Below are 19,079 nucleotides of genomic sequence, written 5' to 3'. Positions count from 1 at the left end.
CCCTGGCTGGTGTGTACTGAAGGGCTCCTCCAGAGCTGTCAAGGCATCTGAAGCACATCTTCAGCATGCCGATTGCTTGCTCTATGACACATCTGGTGGACATGTGGCTTTCATTATAGCGCTCTTGGGCCTCATTGCGCCAGGGTATCATCAGCCATGTCCTCAGTGGATAGCCCTTGTCTCCAAGCAGCCAGCCAATAAATCTGGTCGGAGATGCGAAGAGCTGAGGGAGGTTGGGCTGGTGCCGCACGAGTTGTGACAGCTGCCAGGGAATCTGGCACACACACACATGATGATCTTCCTATGGGTGCAGTGAGGGAGTGGAAGCTCTTGCGGTTCACAAACACTCCTGGGTGATGTGAGGGTGCCTTAATGGCCACATGTGTGCAGTTGATGACACCCTGCACCTGTGGGAAGCCAGTCAGAGCCGCAAAGGCGAGCGCCCGCTCAGTAACACTGGCTTCATCAGGGGCAAAGTTTACACAAGTGGCTGACTTGTGCAACATGGCATCGGTCACCTGGGTGATGCATCTGTGGGCGGCCGACTGCGAGATTCCGCAAATGTCTGCTGCAGATCCCTGGAAGGAGCCTGAGGTGAAGAAGTTGAGGGCGGTGGTGACTTTGACAGCCACTGGTAAGGAGTGTCCACTGGGTCCTCTGGGCAGCAGGTCTTGTTCCAGCAAACTGGAAATGTCTGCGATGACCTGGCTCGATAGTCTGAGCCTCCTGGAGCGCTGCTGTTCAGTCAGGTCCAGGAAGCTCATCCTCTGCCTGTATACCCTGTGTTGGGGGTATCACCTCTGGCGTGGTGCAGCACTGCACTGATCCCCGCTCTCCTGTGGAGCATCAGGTTGGTGAGGAGAAGGCTGCTGGTGTTGTTGCTGCTGGTGTTGTTGCTGCTGGTGCTGTTGGTGCTGGCGTTGTTGCTGCTGGTGTTGTTGCTGCTGGTGCTGGTGCTGCTGGTGTTGTTGCTGCTGGTGCTGGTGTTGGTGGTGCTGGGGCTCATCTTATTCCGAATCTGAGGTCCAAGGTGAGACAGAATAGGCGGCACCCGTGCTGACCTGATAGATGCCAGGTAAATTGGAGATCAGAGTCCCAATCCTCCACTATAGTGTGAGTGACTGGCAATGTGGTGAGAGTGGTTTCCGAGGTGGCAGAAATGACCTGCAAACTGCTGACAGCTAAATCTCTGCTGAAAATGGAGTCAGCAGAGCCTGCCCCTCAGGCAAGGAATCCGGTGTAAGGTGGGAGTATTGATGTGCTTTTGCCAGCTGTCCCTTTATGAAGTAGCACCGTGGCCGCTGAGCTTCCGCCTCGCCATCACAGGCGAGCTTCCCGAGCTCCGTGAATCCCGTGCGCAAACAGTAAAAGCTGAAACCTCGAGTTAAAAACCCTGATAAGGGTCTCTCAATGAGCAGTTAACTACCCCACTGAGGCCAGCCGCCTCTCCCGAGTGGGTCCCTAGCCCGCTTCAAAACGCGCCCCAGTTAAATGCGGGAGTCGGTGGGATGACGGCGGGCCCCCGACATGCTGTCAATTTAAGCCCTTTTAACTGCCAGCCCGCTCCCAAACCCGCACGCACAGTAATGTGAAAATACCAGCCTGTGTAACGATGCATTATGTCATTCTGAGTGGGGCCCTGTTAATTGTATGCTGCTGAATCAGGCACTGACATGTTAATTCTGTACTGCTCACTCAGGGCGAAGTGAGGGGCACAGTAACTCTAGATTGGTGAATTCTTTCAGTAAGGGCTGCACATTCCAACAACTTGAGTTTATTTTTCGAGAACACTGCTAAAAACTCACTGCGTGCATTGATTCAGGAGAAGTGATATTTCTTCATTCAGGGAGGGGCTCTGTCCATTCTCTATTTTAATTTCAGTCAGGGAGGGGCTCCTTTAGAGAGGGGCATCATATGAAGATGAACGGATGCTGAGATTCTCTTTGATCACTGGGAGAGAAGGGGCCATTAGAGATACACAATGTGGATTCTGAAACGCAAGCAGCTTTATAAAACACAGCCTTCTTTTCTTTTAATGAAGTTACGAGAGGATTGCGGGTACATTGTTTACCTAGACTTTCAGAGGTATCGCACACTAGGTTACTGCACAGTATCGAACCTGGTGGTGTCAGTGGCATTTGATACACTGGATGAGGAATTGGCTCCAGTCACCCGGCCAAAGACTTGGGGGGAGAAATTCGGTATTGACCATTTTGGGGCGCTAACATCGCCTGGGCGCTAACTTTCGCTCCGGCGATCACTCAATTCAGTTTTAGCACCCCAAGAGGGAGGTGGAGCGCTAATTCAATGGCTCCACTTCCCCCTTAGAGCGCTACCCCTGAATATCAGGGCAGTGCATTCTGTAGCGTTACGCACTGGGCCACATTGCGCTGCCGCATGGAAGGGCTCGTCCCCTCACTAAAGGGGGGGCCCAAGGCCAGAACTCTGCGGGGCCCTACCTGGACCACTGGGGAGCAGGGTGTCCTGCCAGCAGCCTGGCACACAAGAGGAGCGCCAGGCTGCCAGATCGCGGCACGGACCCCGCGTTCAAAGAGTCAACGGGCCGCGACAGGTCAGCCGAGTTGTTTTTCCCCCGCCCGCCTCCTCCCCTTTACTTATCGCCCGGCCAGCCTCCTGCCGCTCCGTTCCTGCGCCCTGAATCGGTCGCTGTCATCACCCGGCGCAGATTCAGGGGGCCACCAGCCAATTGTGCAGGCGGGACGAAAACGGGGCGCTGCGCACGGCGATGACGTCATCATTGCCTGCGGAGCGGGGCGGGGCGCTACCGGTTCCCGCCGCTACTAAACTCCCGCTGAATTTAGCGGAAGTCGTTAGCGGTACCGCGCCCGGGAGAAAAGTGGTTTGCCCCCTCCCCCTGGAAGCGCTTAGCTGCCCAATTTCTAGCCCTTGTAGTTAACGGCTGTAGACCAGCCTGGAGTCACGCTACTCATGGGGCTGGAGTTTAATGAAGGAGGCAGGGTGATGGTGGGCCCACTGGTCGGCATCTTCTGGGCCCGCTCCTGGATGCCACCGCCCTGCAGATGAGATTTTACATTGATTGGCCTCATTACGGCCGACGTGCGGGTCCCTCCAGACAATTGCTCGCTGAGTGTCATAGAAACATTGAAGATAGGAGCAGGAGTAGGCCATTCGGCCCCTCGAGTCTTCTCCGCCATTCAATGAGATCATGGCTGATCATCCAAATTCAGTACCCTGTCCCTGCCTTCTCCCCATATCCCTTGATTCCTTTAGCCTTAAGAAATATATCCAACTCCTTCTTGAATATATTTAATGAATTGGCCTCCACTGCCTTCTGTGGTAGAGAATTCCACAGGTTCACCACTCTCTGGGTGAAGAAATTCCTCCTCATCTCAGTCCTAAATGGCTTACCTCTTATTCTTAGACTGTGACCCCTGGTTCTGGACTCCTCCGCCATCGGGAACATCCTTCCCACATCTAGTCTGTCTAGTCCTGTTAGAATTTTATAAGTTTCAATGAGATCCCCTCTCATTCTTCTAAACTTCAGCGAGTATAAGCCCAATTGACCCAATCTCTCCTCATATGTCATTCCTGCCATCCCAGGTATCAGCCTGGTGAATCTTCGCTGCATTCCTTCCATGGCAAGAACATCCTTCCTCAGATAAGGCGACCAAAACTGCACACAATACTCAAGGTGTGGCCTCACCAAGGCCCTGTACAACTGCAGCAAGACATCCTTGTTCCTGTACTCAAACCCTCTCGCTATGAAGGCCAACATACCATTTGTCAGATTCTCGCCTCTGATGACACGCTGTTTCAGTAAAGATTTAAAGGGGCCATGTCCCCTTTGTAGAAGCATTAGCTTTTTTCTCTTAAAGGTGCTGGCTGCTGCAGGAATGTCAGCGCCACAAACTAAGGCTGCACCCAGGTTCACTGAGGGCTCCCTCCGTGCTCTTGTGGAGGGAGTTAGAGGATGTCAGGAGCTCCTCTTCAATGGAAATAGAAGGAGGCCTCCTCAGCAAACCAAGGCAGCTTGGCTGTAAGTTGCTGAGGAGGTGAGCGCGAGGTCTGTGTGCAGACGCACATGGGTTCAGTGTGGAAAAAGGTTTAATGATCTGCTGAGATCACCTAAAGTGTGGTCTCTGTGTTCTGGGAAATAGAAGTTCAAGAGTGAGGGCTCAGGGTGATTTCCATGTAGAATGTTGGTGGTGACACTGAGCGCAAACCCCCGTTTATTGGGCAGATGATGCCTGGGGTTTTGAGACTGTTGGACTTACATTGATCTCCATGTGCCAGCCACCTGTGGTTGAAGCGAATCTGGCACAGCTGAGTGCATCCCTGGAGAAAGAGTAAACCAAGTGAGTCCAGAGGCGCAGTCTGGAATAATGTTTATACAAGAAACATTTTAAAACAGTTTAATGGTTAATACCTAACCAGAGGTATATAGAGCATAGATAGCAACTGGCTAGACCCCTTCCTCCTCCCATCCTAATGTTCAGGTACAGTGTGAATACTTACAGATCCTTAGGAAGAATCGACAGTGGTGGCCTGAAGCACCGAGATTCTCCCTTCGCTGTTCGAATGGGAGTATAGAGAAGATACGGGTTAACTGCTGATGTGGTCATATAGAGTCATAGGGCAGGATTTTCATTGGGCCATGGAGGTGGGATTGGAGGCGTGTGGGGGGTTAAAATCGCGAAATCGGGGGTCCTGACCCCATCCCGCCCCCAACCCGCCTCCATGCCAGTTTCAAAGGAGGCGGATACCCGCCCCGCACTGGGACCCGCCTCCCCGAGGCAGGAAGGGGATTAGTGCCAATGAACTGCCTGTTAACAGGTAGTTAACAGGCGGTTTTTGGCCTAATCCCTATTTTTAGCCCTGAAGTGTGGGATTCCCGACGGCTCCAAACCACGGCAAGTTAGCGAGGCGGGCCGTCGGGCTTGGAGGGGTCGAGATGTCCAGTGTTCAGGTGAGTGATGGGTGCATGAGTGCAGAGGTAAGTGTGTTTGGTGTGTGTAAAGTGTTTAAAGAAGTTTTACTTACCTTAGGGGTCACAGTCTAAGGATAAGGGGTAAGCCATTTAGGACTGAGATGAGGAGGAATTGCTTCACCCAGAGAGTGGTGAACCTGTGGAATTCTCTACCACAGAGGGCGGTGGAGGCCAGTTCATTAAATATATTCAAGAAGGAGTTGGATATATTTCTTAAGGCTAAAGGGATCAAGGGGTATGGGGAGAAGGCAGGGACAGGGTACTGAATTTGGATGATCAGCCATGATCTCATTGAAAGGCGGAGCAGGCTCGAGGGGCCGAATGGCCTACTCCTGCTCCTATCTTCTATGTTTACAGGATTCCTTCCTTCAGGTCTCGGGAGTCCCTCATCTCACCGGCACAGAAAGCAGAATGGCCACGAGCTGTCAAAATCTGCAGCATTCTGCTTTCTGTTCTGGAGAGGTCTCTAAAATCATCCTGAGAGGAAGGAATTAACTTAGTGTACAGATTGTCAGTGTTTGACAGCTTCAAAGAGCTGTGAAACGCTGATATTTCATCTGTCAAAAGCTCTTGACAGATGAAATGTCAATCTGTGATGTCACTTGTTGCTGGGTGGCCCTTAATTGGCCTGCTGAGCCCGCTGGGCAGGTTCAACAAGGTCAATCAAGTCAAAATCGAGTGGGTTGGCCACAACTCGAAGGAGGCGGGACTACCACCCCGAAAGTTGTAGTCCCGCCTCCAGTATCAAAATCCAGCCCTTAGAGTCATAACGGCACAGGAGGCCACTCGGCCCATCGAGTCCGTGCCGGCTCTCTGTAGAGCAATCCAGTCCGTCCCATTCCCCCGTTCACTTTCGAATCCGATTCCCAAATGATCAGTCAAAACAAATGCACTTTAACACACTTTTATTTCGAGGAGACAGAGAAAAAGGGAAAAAACAGATTGCTAGCTAGATAGACAGGAGCTTGCTCTCGGGCCCTTTCTCAGTTGAGCTGGCGGGGGCATGAATGCAGGTAGCGTACTCTTCCCCTTCACCCGAGGAAGACCCACAACCTGATTAAAGGGAGTTCCTGATGTGCGATGGGCCTTTGGTATGAGGGGTCCCAATGATGTATTTCCATGAAGGGCCTGTCAGGGGATTTACTGCAGCCATCTCTGGGATGTCCCTTGTGCTCCTGATTTCTATGTATTTATTTTTTTGTTTAATTCAATTTCAGGGATGACGTCAGTGTAAGACCACACACACACACACAAACACACACACAGAAACAGACACACAGAAACACACACACACAGAAACACACACACACAGAAACACACACAGAAACACACACACAGAAACACACACAGAAACACACACACACAGAAACACACACACACACAGAAACAGACACACACACAGAAACAGACACAGAAACACACACAGAAACACACAAAGAAACAGACAGAAACAGACACATACACAGAAACAGACACACACACAGAAACACATACACAAACACACAGAAACAGACACAGAAACAGACACACACACAGAAACAGACACACAGAAACACACACACACAGAAACACACACACACACAGAAACACTCACACACAGAAACACACACACAAACACACACACACAGAAACACACACACAGACACACACACAGAAACACACACACACACAGAAACACACATACACAAACACACACACACAGAAACACACACACAGAAACACACACACACAGAAACACACACACAGAAACATACACAGAAACAGACACACACACAGAAACAGACACAGAAACACACACAGAAACACACGCAGAAACAGACAGAAACAGACACATACACAGAAACAGACACACACACAGAAACACACAGAAACAGACACAGAAACAGACACACACACAGAAACAGACACACACACAGAAACAGACACAGAAACAGAAACACACAAACAGAAACACACACACACACAAACACAAACAGACAATAATTTAAAGCATCCTCTAACCTTTTGCAGGCACCACTTGACGTCCTGAATATTCAGTGTGGTACGTTCTTATTTAGTTTAGCTGGGAGGTACAATGGCAGGCCAGGGATTTGATAATCCCTCCCTACTGCCGTACACACACACAGATGTTCACAGAACACAAAGAAGGGAGAAATTGAAAATGATAACATTCCAGGAATACCTGGCAGCTGGGGCAGCACAGGCCAGTTATGTTTGGTTACCTCTCCTCATAACCCGTAGCTCGGGGTCAAATTTTGTTTGATTTCCACCCCTAGAAGCACCTTGGGACATTACAGGCCTGATATATAAATGCTGGAGTCTCAGGGGTCTGGTGTAAGCCAGGAATCTCCACCTCTGCCCGCAATTCTCCAACCAATGAAAGCGAATAAGGAGAAAACTGGCGAGCTGGCAAGCTAGCGAGCAGAGCAGCTGAAAACCTCGGTCATCGAGTCCAAATCCCAGGTCCCATTAATTGGCTGCTGCCACTGAGACGATCAGTTGCTGGGGATCTGCTGGAAGACTTATCCGGCAGTGAGGTAACAGTGCTAAGAATAATTCTTTCCAGATCTGCAGGCCCAGAGAAGGCCAAACATCGCAGAAGAAACTGAAGCGTAAAAGCCGACTGAGCTTCCAGGGTGCGATGCCAGGGCTCAGGGCTTCCGCGGTCTGGACACCCTGGGCTAGTGGTTTAGGTGCACACCCTGAAGAATTCAACCCGCAGCCAGTACGCTACATTTTCTCTCTTTCACACACGGACGGAGCTGCGGCGAGTTTCTAGAACTTTCTGCTTAGAATGCCAGAAGGGATACGTTTGCTGACAGGGTTTCCGCTGCGGAACCTGGGCGGGGATTGCTGAACGCGCTGGGATTTACGATGCGTGCTCCGTCCAGGTGGATGATCCCCGCTGCCGTTTTTACGCTGCGACAGTGCTGCCAAGTCGGGGGGGGGGCCCTCGCCGGCGGGGTCTCAGCCAGTCCATGGTCGCAGCCAAGCTAAACCTGCTGGATTCGTCAGGGGCTCGGGGGCTGGGAAGAACCGGTCAAATACCCAGGCATGCCTGGCCGCCGGCGAGTCTGGCTTGGTATTGCTGCCAGTTACACAAGGCCCGGGGAGAGGAACGTGGGGCATAACATCCCAGCAGGGAGGGCAAGAGTGGGCACATGGGATTAGGACTGCTGCTCGTGTGAAAGTTGATCAGACTGGTTGGACTGAATGGCCTATTTCCATATAAGCAGTTTCTAACAGAAAGATGTGTCCCAGCAGCCTTTAAAGGGCTGATCGGCACTTGGTGAGGTATGTTGAGGGAGGCAAATGGCCCCGTCTCAAACCCTCACAACCTTTCTGCAGGGTTATTTCACTGACTCAACCCTTCCAATGGCCCAAGAGGACATCTGGACTGTCCGAGCCCCTTGAGCGCGGGTCCCCGCGGGCAGTGCAGAGTCGCTGAAATTACCCTTAGATGTGGTAGAAAAACACAACCATTCCAAAAACTGTTTGTTAACATACATTAAAATCGAAATCATCCCCCCCCCCACCTCGCCCCCGTGTAGTTGGGGAACTGGATTATTTCCCTTGGCGATCCTGGCTACATTGCAATGATTTCCAAAGCCTGGTGGAACCCCCTCTTCTGTCAGGTGGGCCTCCATTTCTTTCAGACCAGAGGCATTGGTCGTAGGTTTGGAGACACCTGTCCGAGAGAAACAAATGTCCATTAGCTCGGTGGGAATCACACACACAGAAACACAGAAACCCCACAGTGCAGATAGAGGCCATTTCGGCCCACCGCAAGGAGTTTGTTTAGTTTACAAACAGGGAAAAGTCATAAGGCCCAACAAAGCCACAGCTTCCCAACAAAGCATCCCCCCCCCTTCACCCCCGCTCTCCCCCCCCCTTCACCCCCGCTCTCCCCCACCCTTCACCCCCGCTCTCCCCCACCCTTCACCCCCGCTCTCCCCCACCCTTCACCCCCGCTCTCCCCCACCCTTCACCCCCGCTCTCCCCCACCCTTCACCCCCGCTCTCCCCCACCCTTCACCCCCGCTCTCCCCCACCCTTCACCCCCGCTCTCCCCCACCCTTCACCCCCGCTCTCCCCCACCCTTCACCCCCGCTCTCCCCCACCCTTCACCCCCGCTCTCCCCCACCCTTCACCCCCGCTCTCCCCCACCCTTCACCCCCGCTCTCCCCCACCCTTCACCCCCGCTCTCCCCCACCCTTCACCCCCGCTCTCCCCCCCTTCACCCCCGCTCTCCCCCACCCTTCACCCCCGCTCTCCCCCACCCTTCACCCCCGCTCTCCCCCACCCTTCACCCCCGCTCTCCCCCACCCTTCACCCCCGCTCTCCCCCACCCTTCACCCCCGCTCTCCCCCACCCTTCACCCCCGCTCTCCCCCACCCTTCACCCCCGCTCTCCCCCACCCTTCACCCCCGCTCTCCCCCCCTTCACCCCTGCTCTCCCCCACCCTTCACCCCCGCTCTCCCCCACCCTTCACCCACGCTCTCCCCCACCCTTCACCCCCGCTCTCCCCCCCTTCACCCCCGCTCTCCCCCACCCTTCACCCCCGCTCTCCCCCACCCTTCACCCCCGCTCTCCCCCACCCTTCACCCCCGCTCTCCCCCACCCTTCACCCCCGCTCTCCCCCACCCTTCACCCCCGCTCTCCCCCCCTTCACCCCTGCTCTCCCCCACCCTTCACCCACGCTCTCCCCCACCCTTCACCCCCGCTCTCCCCCACCCTTCACCCCCGCTCTCCCCCACCCTTCACCCCCGCTCTCCCCCACCCTTCACCCACGCTCTCCCCCACCCTTCACCCCCGCTCTCCCCCACCCTTCACCCCCGCTCTCCCCCACCCTTCACCCCCGCTCTCCCCCACCCTTCACCCCCGCTCTCCCCCACCCTTCACCCCCGCTCTCCCCCACCCTTCACCCCCGCTCTCCCCCACCCTTCACCCCCGCTCTCCCCCACCCTTCACCCCCGCTCTCCCCCCCTTCACCCCCGCTCTCCCCCACCCTTCACCCCCGCTCTCCCCCACCCTTCACCCCCGCTCTCCCCCACTCCGCCTTCCTCGCCCAACCACCCCTCTCATCTTCTTCGCCACCCCCCAGCCCCTCACCTTCCTCCCCCCACCCCACCAAATGCTCCTTTTAATTCTTTTTGGGTGCACGGCCCCTTTAAGAGACTGCACAGCCCATTCAAATTTCCGCGCATGCACGGTTTTTCCCCATGGTGAAGTCGGCAAGTGGCGTGCGCGGGATCTCCAGACCGCTGTGCGGCCGCACAACTAAACGGGAACGCTCCCCCCACACCCCCATCCCCTCGTCACCCCCATCTTTGTTGACTGAGACCCCACTCAGTGTAAAAATATCTCTGAGGGAGGGAGAGACACAGTGTACAGATATCTCCCCGAGAGAGGGACTGCAGACACAGTGTACAGATATCTCCCCGAGAGAGGGACTGCAGACACAGTGTACAGATATCTCCCCGAGAGAGAGACTGCAGACACAGTGTACAGATATCTCCCTGAGAGAGGGACTGCAGACACTGTGTACAGATATCTCCCCGAGAGAGGGACTGCAGACACAGTGTACAGATATCTCTCCGAGAGAGGGACTGCAGACACAGTGTACAGATATCTCCCCGAGAGAGGGACTGCAGACACCGTGTACAGATATCTCTCCGAGAGAGGGACTGCAGACACAGTGTACAGATATCTCCCCGAGAGAGGGACTGCAGACACAGTGTACAGATATCTCCCCGAGAGAGAGACTGCAGACACAGTGTACAGATATCTCCCCGAGAGAGGGACTGCAGACACAGTGTACAGATATCTCCCCGAGACAGGGACTGCAGACACAGTGTACAGATATCTCCCCGAGACAGGGACTGCAGACACACTGTACAGATATCTCCCCGAGAGAGGGACTGCAGACACCGTGTACAGATATCTCTCCGAGAGAGGGACTGCAGACACAGTGTACAGATATCTCTCCGAGAGAGGGACTGCAGACACAGTGTACAGATATCTCCCCGAGAGAGGGACTGCAGACACAGTGTACAGATATCTCCCCGAGAGAGGGACTGCAGACACAGTGTACAGATATCTCTCCGAGAGAGGGACTGCAGACACAGTGTACAGATATCTCCCCGAGAGAGGGACTGCAGACACAGTGTACAGATATCTCTCCGAGAGAGGGACTGCAGATACCGTGTACAGATATCTCTCCGAGAGAGGGACTGCAGACAGTGTACAGATATCTCCCCGAGAGAGGGACTGCAGACACCGTGTACAGATATCTCCCCGAGAGAGAGACTGCAGACACAGTGTACAGATATCTCCCCGAGAGAGGGTCTGCAGACACCGTGTACAGATATCTCCCCGAGAGAGGGACTGCAGACACAGTGTACAGATATCTCCCCGAGAGAGAGACTGCAGACACAGTGTACAGATATCTCCCCGAGAGAGGGACTGCAGACACAGTGTACAGATATCTCCCCGAGAGAGGGACTGCAGACACAGTGTACAGATATCTCCCCGAGAGAGGGACTGCAGACACAGTGTACAGATATCTCTCCGAGAGAGGGACTGCAGACACAGTGTACAGATATCTCTCCGAGAGAGGGACTGCAGACACAGTGTACAGATATCTCCCCGAGAGAGGGACTGCAGACACCGTGTACAGATATCTCCCCGAGAGAGGGACTGCAGACACAGTGTACAGATATCTCCCCGAGACAGGGACTGCAGACACAGTGGACAGATATCTCCCCGAGAGAGGGACTGCAGACACAGTGTACAGATATCTCCCCGAGAGAGGGACTGCAGACACAGTGTACAGATATCTCCCCGAGAGAGAGACTGCAGACACAGTGTACAGATATCTCCCCGAGAGAGAGACTGCAGACACAGTGTACAGATATCTCTCCGAGAGAGGGACTGCAGACACAGTGTACAGATATCTCCCCGAGAGAGAGACTGCAGACACAGTGTACAGATATCTCCCCGAGAGAGAGACTGCAGACACAGTGTACAGATATCTCTCCGAGAGAGGGACTGCAGACACAGTGTACAGATATCTCCCCGAGAGAGGGACTGCAGACACAGTGTACAGATATCTCCCCGAGAGAGAGACTGCAGACACAGTGTACAGATATCTCCCCGAGAGAGGGACTGCAGACACAGTGTACAGATATCTCCCCGAGACAGGGACTGCAGACACAGTGTACAGATATCTCCCCGAGAGAGGGACTGCAGACACAGTGTACAGATATCTCTCCGAGAGAGGGACTGCAGACACAGTGCACAGATATCTCTCCGAGAGAGAGACTGCAGACACAGTGTACAGATATCTCTCCGAGAGAGGGACTGCAGACACAGTGTACAGATATCTCCCCGAGAGAGGGACTGCAGACACAGTGTACAGATATCTCTCCGAGAGAGAGACTGCAGACACAGTGTACAGATATCTCTCCGAGAGAGGGACTGCAGACACCGTGTACAGATATCTCTCCGAGAGAGGGACTGCAGACACAGTGTACAGATATCTCTCCGAGAGAGAGACTGCAGACACAGTGTACAGATATCTCCCCGAGAGAGGGACTGCAGACAGAGTGTACAGATATCTCCCCGAGAGAGGGACTGCAGACACAGTGTACAGATATCTCCCCGAGACAGGGACTGCAGACACAGTGTACAGATATCTCCCCGAGAGAGGGACTGCAGACACAGTGTACAGATATCTCCCCGAGAGAGGGACTGCAGACACAGTGTACAGATATCTCCCCGAGAGAGGGACTGCAGACACAATGTACAGATATCTCCCCGAGAGAGGGACTGCAGACACAGTGTACAGATATCTCCCCGAGAGAGGGACTGCAGACACAGTGTACAGATATCTCTCCGAGAGAGGGACTGCAGACACTGTGTACAGATATCTCCCCGAGAGAGGGACTGCAGACACAGTGAACAGATATCTCCCCGAGAGAGGGACTGCAGACACTGTGTACAGATATCTCCCCGAGAGAGGGACTGCAGACACAGTGTACAGATATCTCCCCGAGAGAGGGACTGCAGACACAGTGTACAGATATCTCCCCGAGAGAGGGACTGCAGACACCGTGTACAGATATCTCTCCGAGAGAGGGACTGCAGACACAGTGTACAGATATCTCCCCGAGAGAGGGACTGCAGACACAGTGTACAGATATCTCCCCGAGGGACTGCAGACACAGTGTACAGATATCTCCCCGAGAGAGAGACTGCAGACACAGTGTACAGATATCTCACCGAGAGAGGGACTGCAGACACAGTGTACAGATATCTCCCCAAGAGAGGGACTGCAGACACAGTGTACAGATATCTCCCCGAGAGAGGGACTGCAGACACCGTGTACAGATATCTCCCCGAGAGAGGGACTGCAGACACAGTGTACAGATATCTCCCCGAGAGAGGGACTGCAGACACAGTGTGCAGATATCTCTCCGAGAGAGGGACTGCAGACACCGTGTACAGATATCTCCCCGAGAGAGGGACTGCAGACACAGTGTACAGATATCTCCCCGAGAGAGGGACTGCAGACACAGTGTACAGATATCTCCCCGAGAGAGGGACTGCAGACACAGTGTACAGATATCTCCCCGAGACAGGGACTGCAGACACTGTGTACAGATATCTCCCCGAGAGAGGGACTGCAGACACAGTGTACAGATATCTCCCCGAGAGAGGGACTGCAGACACCGTGTACAGATATCTCCCCGAGAGAGGGACTGCAGACACAGTGTACAGATATCTCCCCGAGAGAGGGACTGCAGACACAGTGTACAGATATCTCCCCGAGAGAGGGACTGCAGACACCGTGTACAGATATCTCCCCGAGATAGGGACTGCAGACACAGTGTACAGATATCTCCCTGAGAGAGGGACTGCAGACACAGTGTACAGATATCTCCCCGAGAGAGGGATTGCAGACACAGTGTACAGATATCTCCCCGAGAGAGAGACTGCAGACACAGTGTACAGATATCTCTCCGAGAGAGGGACTGCAGACACAGTGTACAGATATCTCCCCGAGAGAGGGACTGCAGACACAGTGTACAGATATCTCCCCGAGAGAGGGACTGCAGACACCGTGTACAGATATCTCCCCGAGAGAGGGACTGCAGACACAGTGTACAGATATCTCCCCGAGAGAGGGACTGCAGACACAGTGCACAGATATCTCCCCGAGAGAGGGACTGCAGACACAGTGTACAGATATCTCCCCGAGAGAGGGACTGCAGACACAGTGTACAGATATCTCTCCGAGAGAGGGACTGCAGACACCGTGTACAGATATCTCACCGAGAGAGGGACTGCAGACATAGTGTACAGATATCTCCCCGAGAGAGAGACTGCAGACACAGTGTACAGATATCTCCCCGAGAGGGACTGCAGACACAGTGTACAGATATCTCCCCGAGAGAGGGACTGCAGACACAGTGTACAGATATCTCCCCGAGATAGGGACTGCAGACACAGTGTACAGATATCTCCCCGAGAGAGGGACTGCAGACACAGTGTACAGATATCTCCCCGAGAGAGGGACTGCAGACACCGTGTACAGATATCTCCCCGAGAGAGGGACTGCAGACACAGTGTACAGATATCTCTCCGAGAGAGGGACTGCAGACACCGTGTACAGATATCTCTCCGAGAGAGGGACTGCAGACACAGAGTACAGATATCTCTCCGAGAGAGGGACTGCAGACACAGTGTACAGATATCTCCCCGAGAGAGGGACTGCAGACACCGTGTACAGATATCTCCCCGAGAGAGGGACTGCAGACACAGTGTACAGATATCTCCCCGAGAGAGGGACTGCAGACACAGTGTACAGATATCTCTCCGAGAGAGGGACTGCAGACACAGTGTACAGATATCTCTCCGAGAGAGGGACTGCAGACACAGTGTACAGATATCTCCCCGAGAGAGGGACTGCAGACACAGTGTACAGATATCTCACCGAGAGAGGGACTGCAGACACAGTGTACAGATATCTCTCCGAGAGAGGGACTGCAGACACAGTGTACAGATATCTCCCCGAGAGAGGGACTGCAGACACAGTGTACAGATATCTCCCCGAGAGAGGGACTGCAGACACAGTGTACAGATATCTCTCCGAGAGAGGGACTGCAGACACAGTGTACAGATATCTCTCCGAGAGAGGGACTGCAGACACAGTGTACAGATATCTCCCCGAGAGAGGGACTGCAGACACCGTGTACAGATATCTCCCCGAGAGAGGGACTGCAGACACCGTGTACAGATATCTCCCCGAGAGAGGGACTGCAGACACCGTGTACAGATATCTCCCCGAGAGAGGGACTGCAGACACCGTGTACAGATATCTCTCCGAGAGAGGGACTGCAGACACAGTGTACAGATATCTCCCCGAGAGAGGGACTGCAGACACAGTGTACAGATATCTCCCCGAGAGAGGGACTGCAGACACCGTGTACAGATATCTCCCCGAGAGAGGGACTGCAGACACCGTGTACAGATATCTCCCCGAGAGAGGGACTGCAGACACAGTGTACAGATATCTCCCCGAGAGAGGGACTGCAGACACAGTGTACAGATATCTCTCCGAGAGAGGGACTGCAGACACCGTGTACAGATATCTCTCCGAGAGAGGGACTGCAGACACCGTGTACAGATATCTCCCCGAGAGAGGGACTGCAGACAGTGTACAGATATCTCTCCGAGAGAGGGACTGCAGACACAGTGTACAGATATCTCCCCGAGAGAGGGACTGCAGACACAGTGTACAGATATCTCTCCGAGAGAGGGACTGCAGACACAGTGTACAGATATCTCCCCGAGAGTGGGACTGCAGACACAGTGTACAGATATCTCCCCGAGAGAGGGACTGCAGACACAGTGTACAGATATCTCCCCGAGAGAGGGACTGCAGACACAGTGTACAGATATCTCTCCGAGAGAGGGACTGCAGACAATTCACAATTCACAATTCAAATCGCTTTATTGGCATGATAAGTTACATCTTATGTTGCCAAAGCATCAAAATACATTTATGGTTTAGCACATAAACGCAGTTCTATTCATACAGTGTATAAACAGGTATATCCCTGAGTGTATAAATATACATTCGCATTGTTTATATATATTCTTTTCTTAGTTTACTGGTTGTCCCTCTGTTCATGGCAAGCTGTAACATAGTGTGCCGCCAGTGTTATACAGCTTCTCTCCTCTCCCAGTAGGAATGGGAGTTTTTGGTTGTCATTCAGATTTCTGAAATCAGGGCATATTTGTGAGAATTTTTGGTAGAAATTCTCCCTGATGCCCTGATATTTTCCACAAGCTGTGAGGAAGTGCATCTCTGTCTCCACCACTCCCTGACTGCAGTGAGAGCATACGTTTACAGGTATCTCCCCGAGAGAGGGACTGCAGACACAGTGTACAGATATCTCCCCGAGAGAGGGACTGCAGACACAGTGTACAGATATCTCCCCGAGACAGGGACTGCAGACACAGTGCAGAGATATGTCTCCGAGAGAGGGACTGCAGACACAGTGTACAGATATCTCCCCGAGAGGGCGTTAGAGATCCCAGTGAATGTACAGCTAAATATAATTGTTTCGCCTCCCAGTCACAGGACTGAAACTGAAAGCTGAATGTCAGCCAAGCACAGCTGTGTCCCAGTTTCTGATACTCACACTGAAGTCACATCCGGTACATTTCCGGATCTTTTCAACCGTCTCTCCTTCAAATATTTCAATCAGAGTCAATCCTTTGTTCTTAATAACATCAAAGACAGCCTGCAATGTTTAAACAGATGTTCGATAATTAAACCTCACAGAATCTGACAAATGTTAAGAAAGACTAGCAAATCTCCAGCGCGTTTCACCCCCACTGGTCGTCTCAAAGCGCTTTACAGCCTATGAAGTACTTTTGAAGTTATAATGTGGGCAGTGCATCCCCAGGGCACCTCCCAGAATCAGACAGACGTTGAACTTGTGCATTCCTGCCACACCTCCCAAATCTGACAATTAATAGCTTGACACGATCAGCTATAATTAGAGGCAGGCCTCACATTGCAGTTTGCAGCTTCACTCGGGAGACTCCCAGACTCATTTTACGGCCCAGGCACCAGTTGCTTTTTAAATTTGTTTATGGGATGTGGACGTCGCAGAGAGTAAAGCTCCCTCTACGCTGTCCCATCAAACACTCCCAGGCCAAGTACAGCACGGGTTAGATACAGAGTAAAGCTCCCTCTACACTGTCCCATCAATCACTCCCAGGGCAGGTACTGCATGGGTTAGATACAGAGTAAAGCTCCCTCTGCACTGTCCCCATCAAACACTCCCAGGGCAGGTACAGCACGGGTTAGATAGAGAGTAAAGCTCCCTCTACACTGACCCATCAAACACTCCCAGGGCAGGTACAGCACGGGTTAGATACAGAGTAAAGCTCCCTCTACACTGACCCATCAAACACTCCCAGGGCAGGTACAGCACGGGTTAGATACAGGGTAAAGCTCCCTCTACACTGTCCCAGCAAACACTCCCAGGGCAGGTACAGCACGGGTTAGATACAGAGTAAAGCTCCCTCTACACTGACCCATCAAACACTCCCAGGGCAGGTACAGCACGGGTTAGATACAGAGTAAAGCTCCCTCTACACTGACCCATCAAACACTCCCAGGGCAGGTACAGCACGGGTTAGATACAGAGTAAAGCTCCCTCTGCACTGTCCCATCAAACACTCCCAGGGCAGGTACAGCACGGGTTAGATACAGTAAAGAGTGGGGTTTACGTACATACCCCTAGTTTCTCTTATTATCTTGCTCTGTGCACTATTTTTATACAGCTGTTAATGCATTTATTTGAAACGATGTAAAAGAAATACTGGTTAGAAACGTTAAATAAATGAATTTCACGGATTAAAAATCCCCATAACTGCATGTGATGTGTATTATGAGTGATAATAAATGCTAAGCAGAGAGCACGGGGAGGCAGCAGAGTTGGTTTGATAGATCACTCATTCCCTGTGGAGTCGAAATAAACATTTTGATCTTGAATTAAGTGTAGCCATTCGGAGTCAGAGGATCGACAGGAACCAACAGAAAGACAGACAGACAGACTTGCATTTCTATAGCGCCTTTCACGACCACCAGACGTCTCAAAGTGCTTTACAGCCAATGAAGTACTGTTTGAAGTGTGGTCACTGTTGTAATGTGGGAAACACGGCAGCCAATTTGCGCACAGCAAGCCCCCACGAACAGCAATGTGATAATGACTGGATCATCTGTTTTAGTGATGTTGATTGAGGGATAAATATTGGCCCCAGGACACCGGGGAGAACTCCCCCTGCTCTTCCTTCAAAATAGAGCCATGGGATCTTTTACGTCCACCTGAGAGAGCAGACGGGGCCTCGGTTTAATGTCTCATCCGAATGACGGCACCTCCGGCAGTGCGGCACTCCCTCAGCACTGCAATGGAGTGTCAGCCTAGATTTATGTGCTCAAGTCTCTGGAGTGGGACTTGAACCCACAACCCTGACTCAGAGGCGAGTGCGCGACCCACTGGGCCATGGCTGGGAGAAAAATCGCCAATGGACAGGGAAAGGCAGAAAAAAGAAATAAAATATCTGGGACAGCACGAGAGTGTGAGAGAGATGGGAAGGGTGTGGGAAAGGGAGCTAGTGAAGGAGAGTGACAGAGTGACAATTAAACAATGGGAGAAGCAAGTGTCATTGTCAGTTAGAGAGTAAAACACAGAGAAAATGGCAGACGGACAGGAAGAGGGATCGTGACAAACAGACAGAAAGAGAAATAAATCGACAGAGAGGAAAAGATATGGAGTAGGAGAAAGTGTGAAAGAGGGAGACGGAGACCGAAAAAGGAGACACACACAGACAAACTACCCCTAACTCGCAAGAAAAGATCATTCTGGAGCTTTCTCTACAACCTTGAAATGTCATTCAGCATCAGAGCCCCAATCTTTCAGGACAGCCTCTGCAGTAATACTGCTGCAACTGCAGGAGACACTGAACAGACACATAACAACCTGCTGACTGCTTCACAGCAATTATTACAAAGGTGCCACCTCAATCTG

General features: G+C 52.6%; 1 protein-coding gene across 4 annotated transcripts in view; it reads right to left on the bottom strand.

Annotated features, from left to right (window-relative positions):
- Positions 1-5,857: 5,857 nt before the first annotated feature.
- The window catches only part of oxct1a (3-oxoacid CoA transferase 1a), a 286,549-nt gene continuing 273,327 nt past the window's right edge, over positions 5,858-19,079 (bottom strand). For all 4 annotated transcript variants that reach the window (XM_085965065.1, XM_085965115.1, XM_085964917.1 and 1 more), the window contains 2 exons: positions 16,680-16,781; positions 5,858-8,657 (listed from right to left, as the gene is read on the bottom strand). In XM_085965065.1, the coding sequence (XP_085821191.1) occupies positions 8,622-8,657; positions 16,680-16,781 (138 nt within the window). In that variant the 3' untranslated portion in view covers positions 5,858-8,621. The remainder of the gene's footprint in view (positions 8,658-16,679; positions 16,782-19,079) is intronic.

This window comes from Somniosus microcephalus, chromosome 1 (genome assembly GCF_052327205.1).
Source record: "Somniosus microcephalus isolate GS21.2 chromosome 1, FLI_Smic_1.0, whole genome shotgun sequence".
In the NCBI taxonomy this organism is placed as follows: domain Eukaryota; kingdom Metazoa; phylum Chordata; class Chondrichthyes; order Squaliformes; family Somniosidae; genus Somniosus; species Somniosus microcephalus.
Note: the sequence above shows the minus strand (reverse complement) of the source record. Positions and strands in the feature narration are given on the sequence as shown.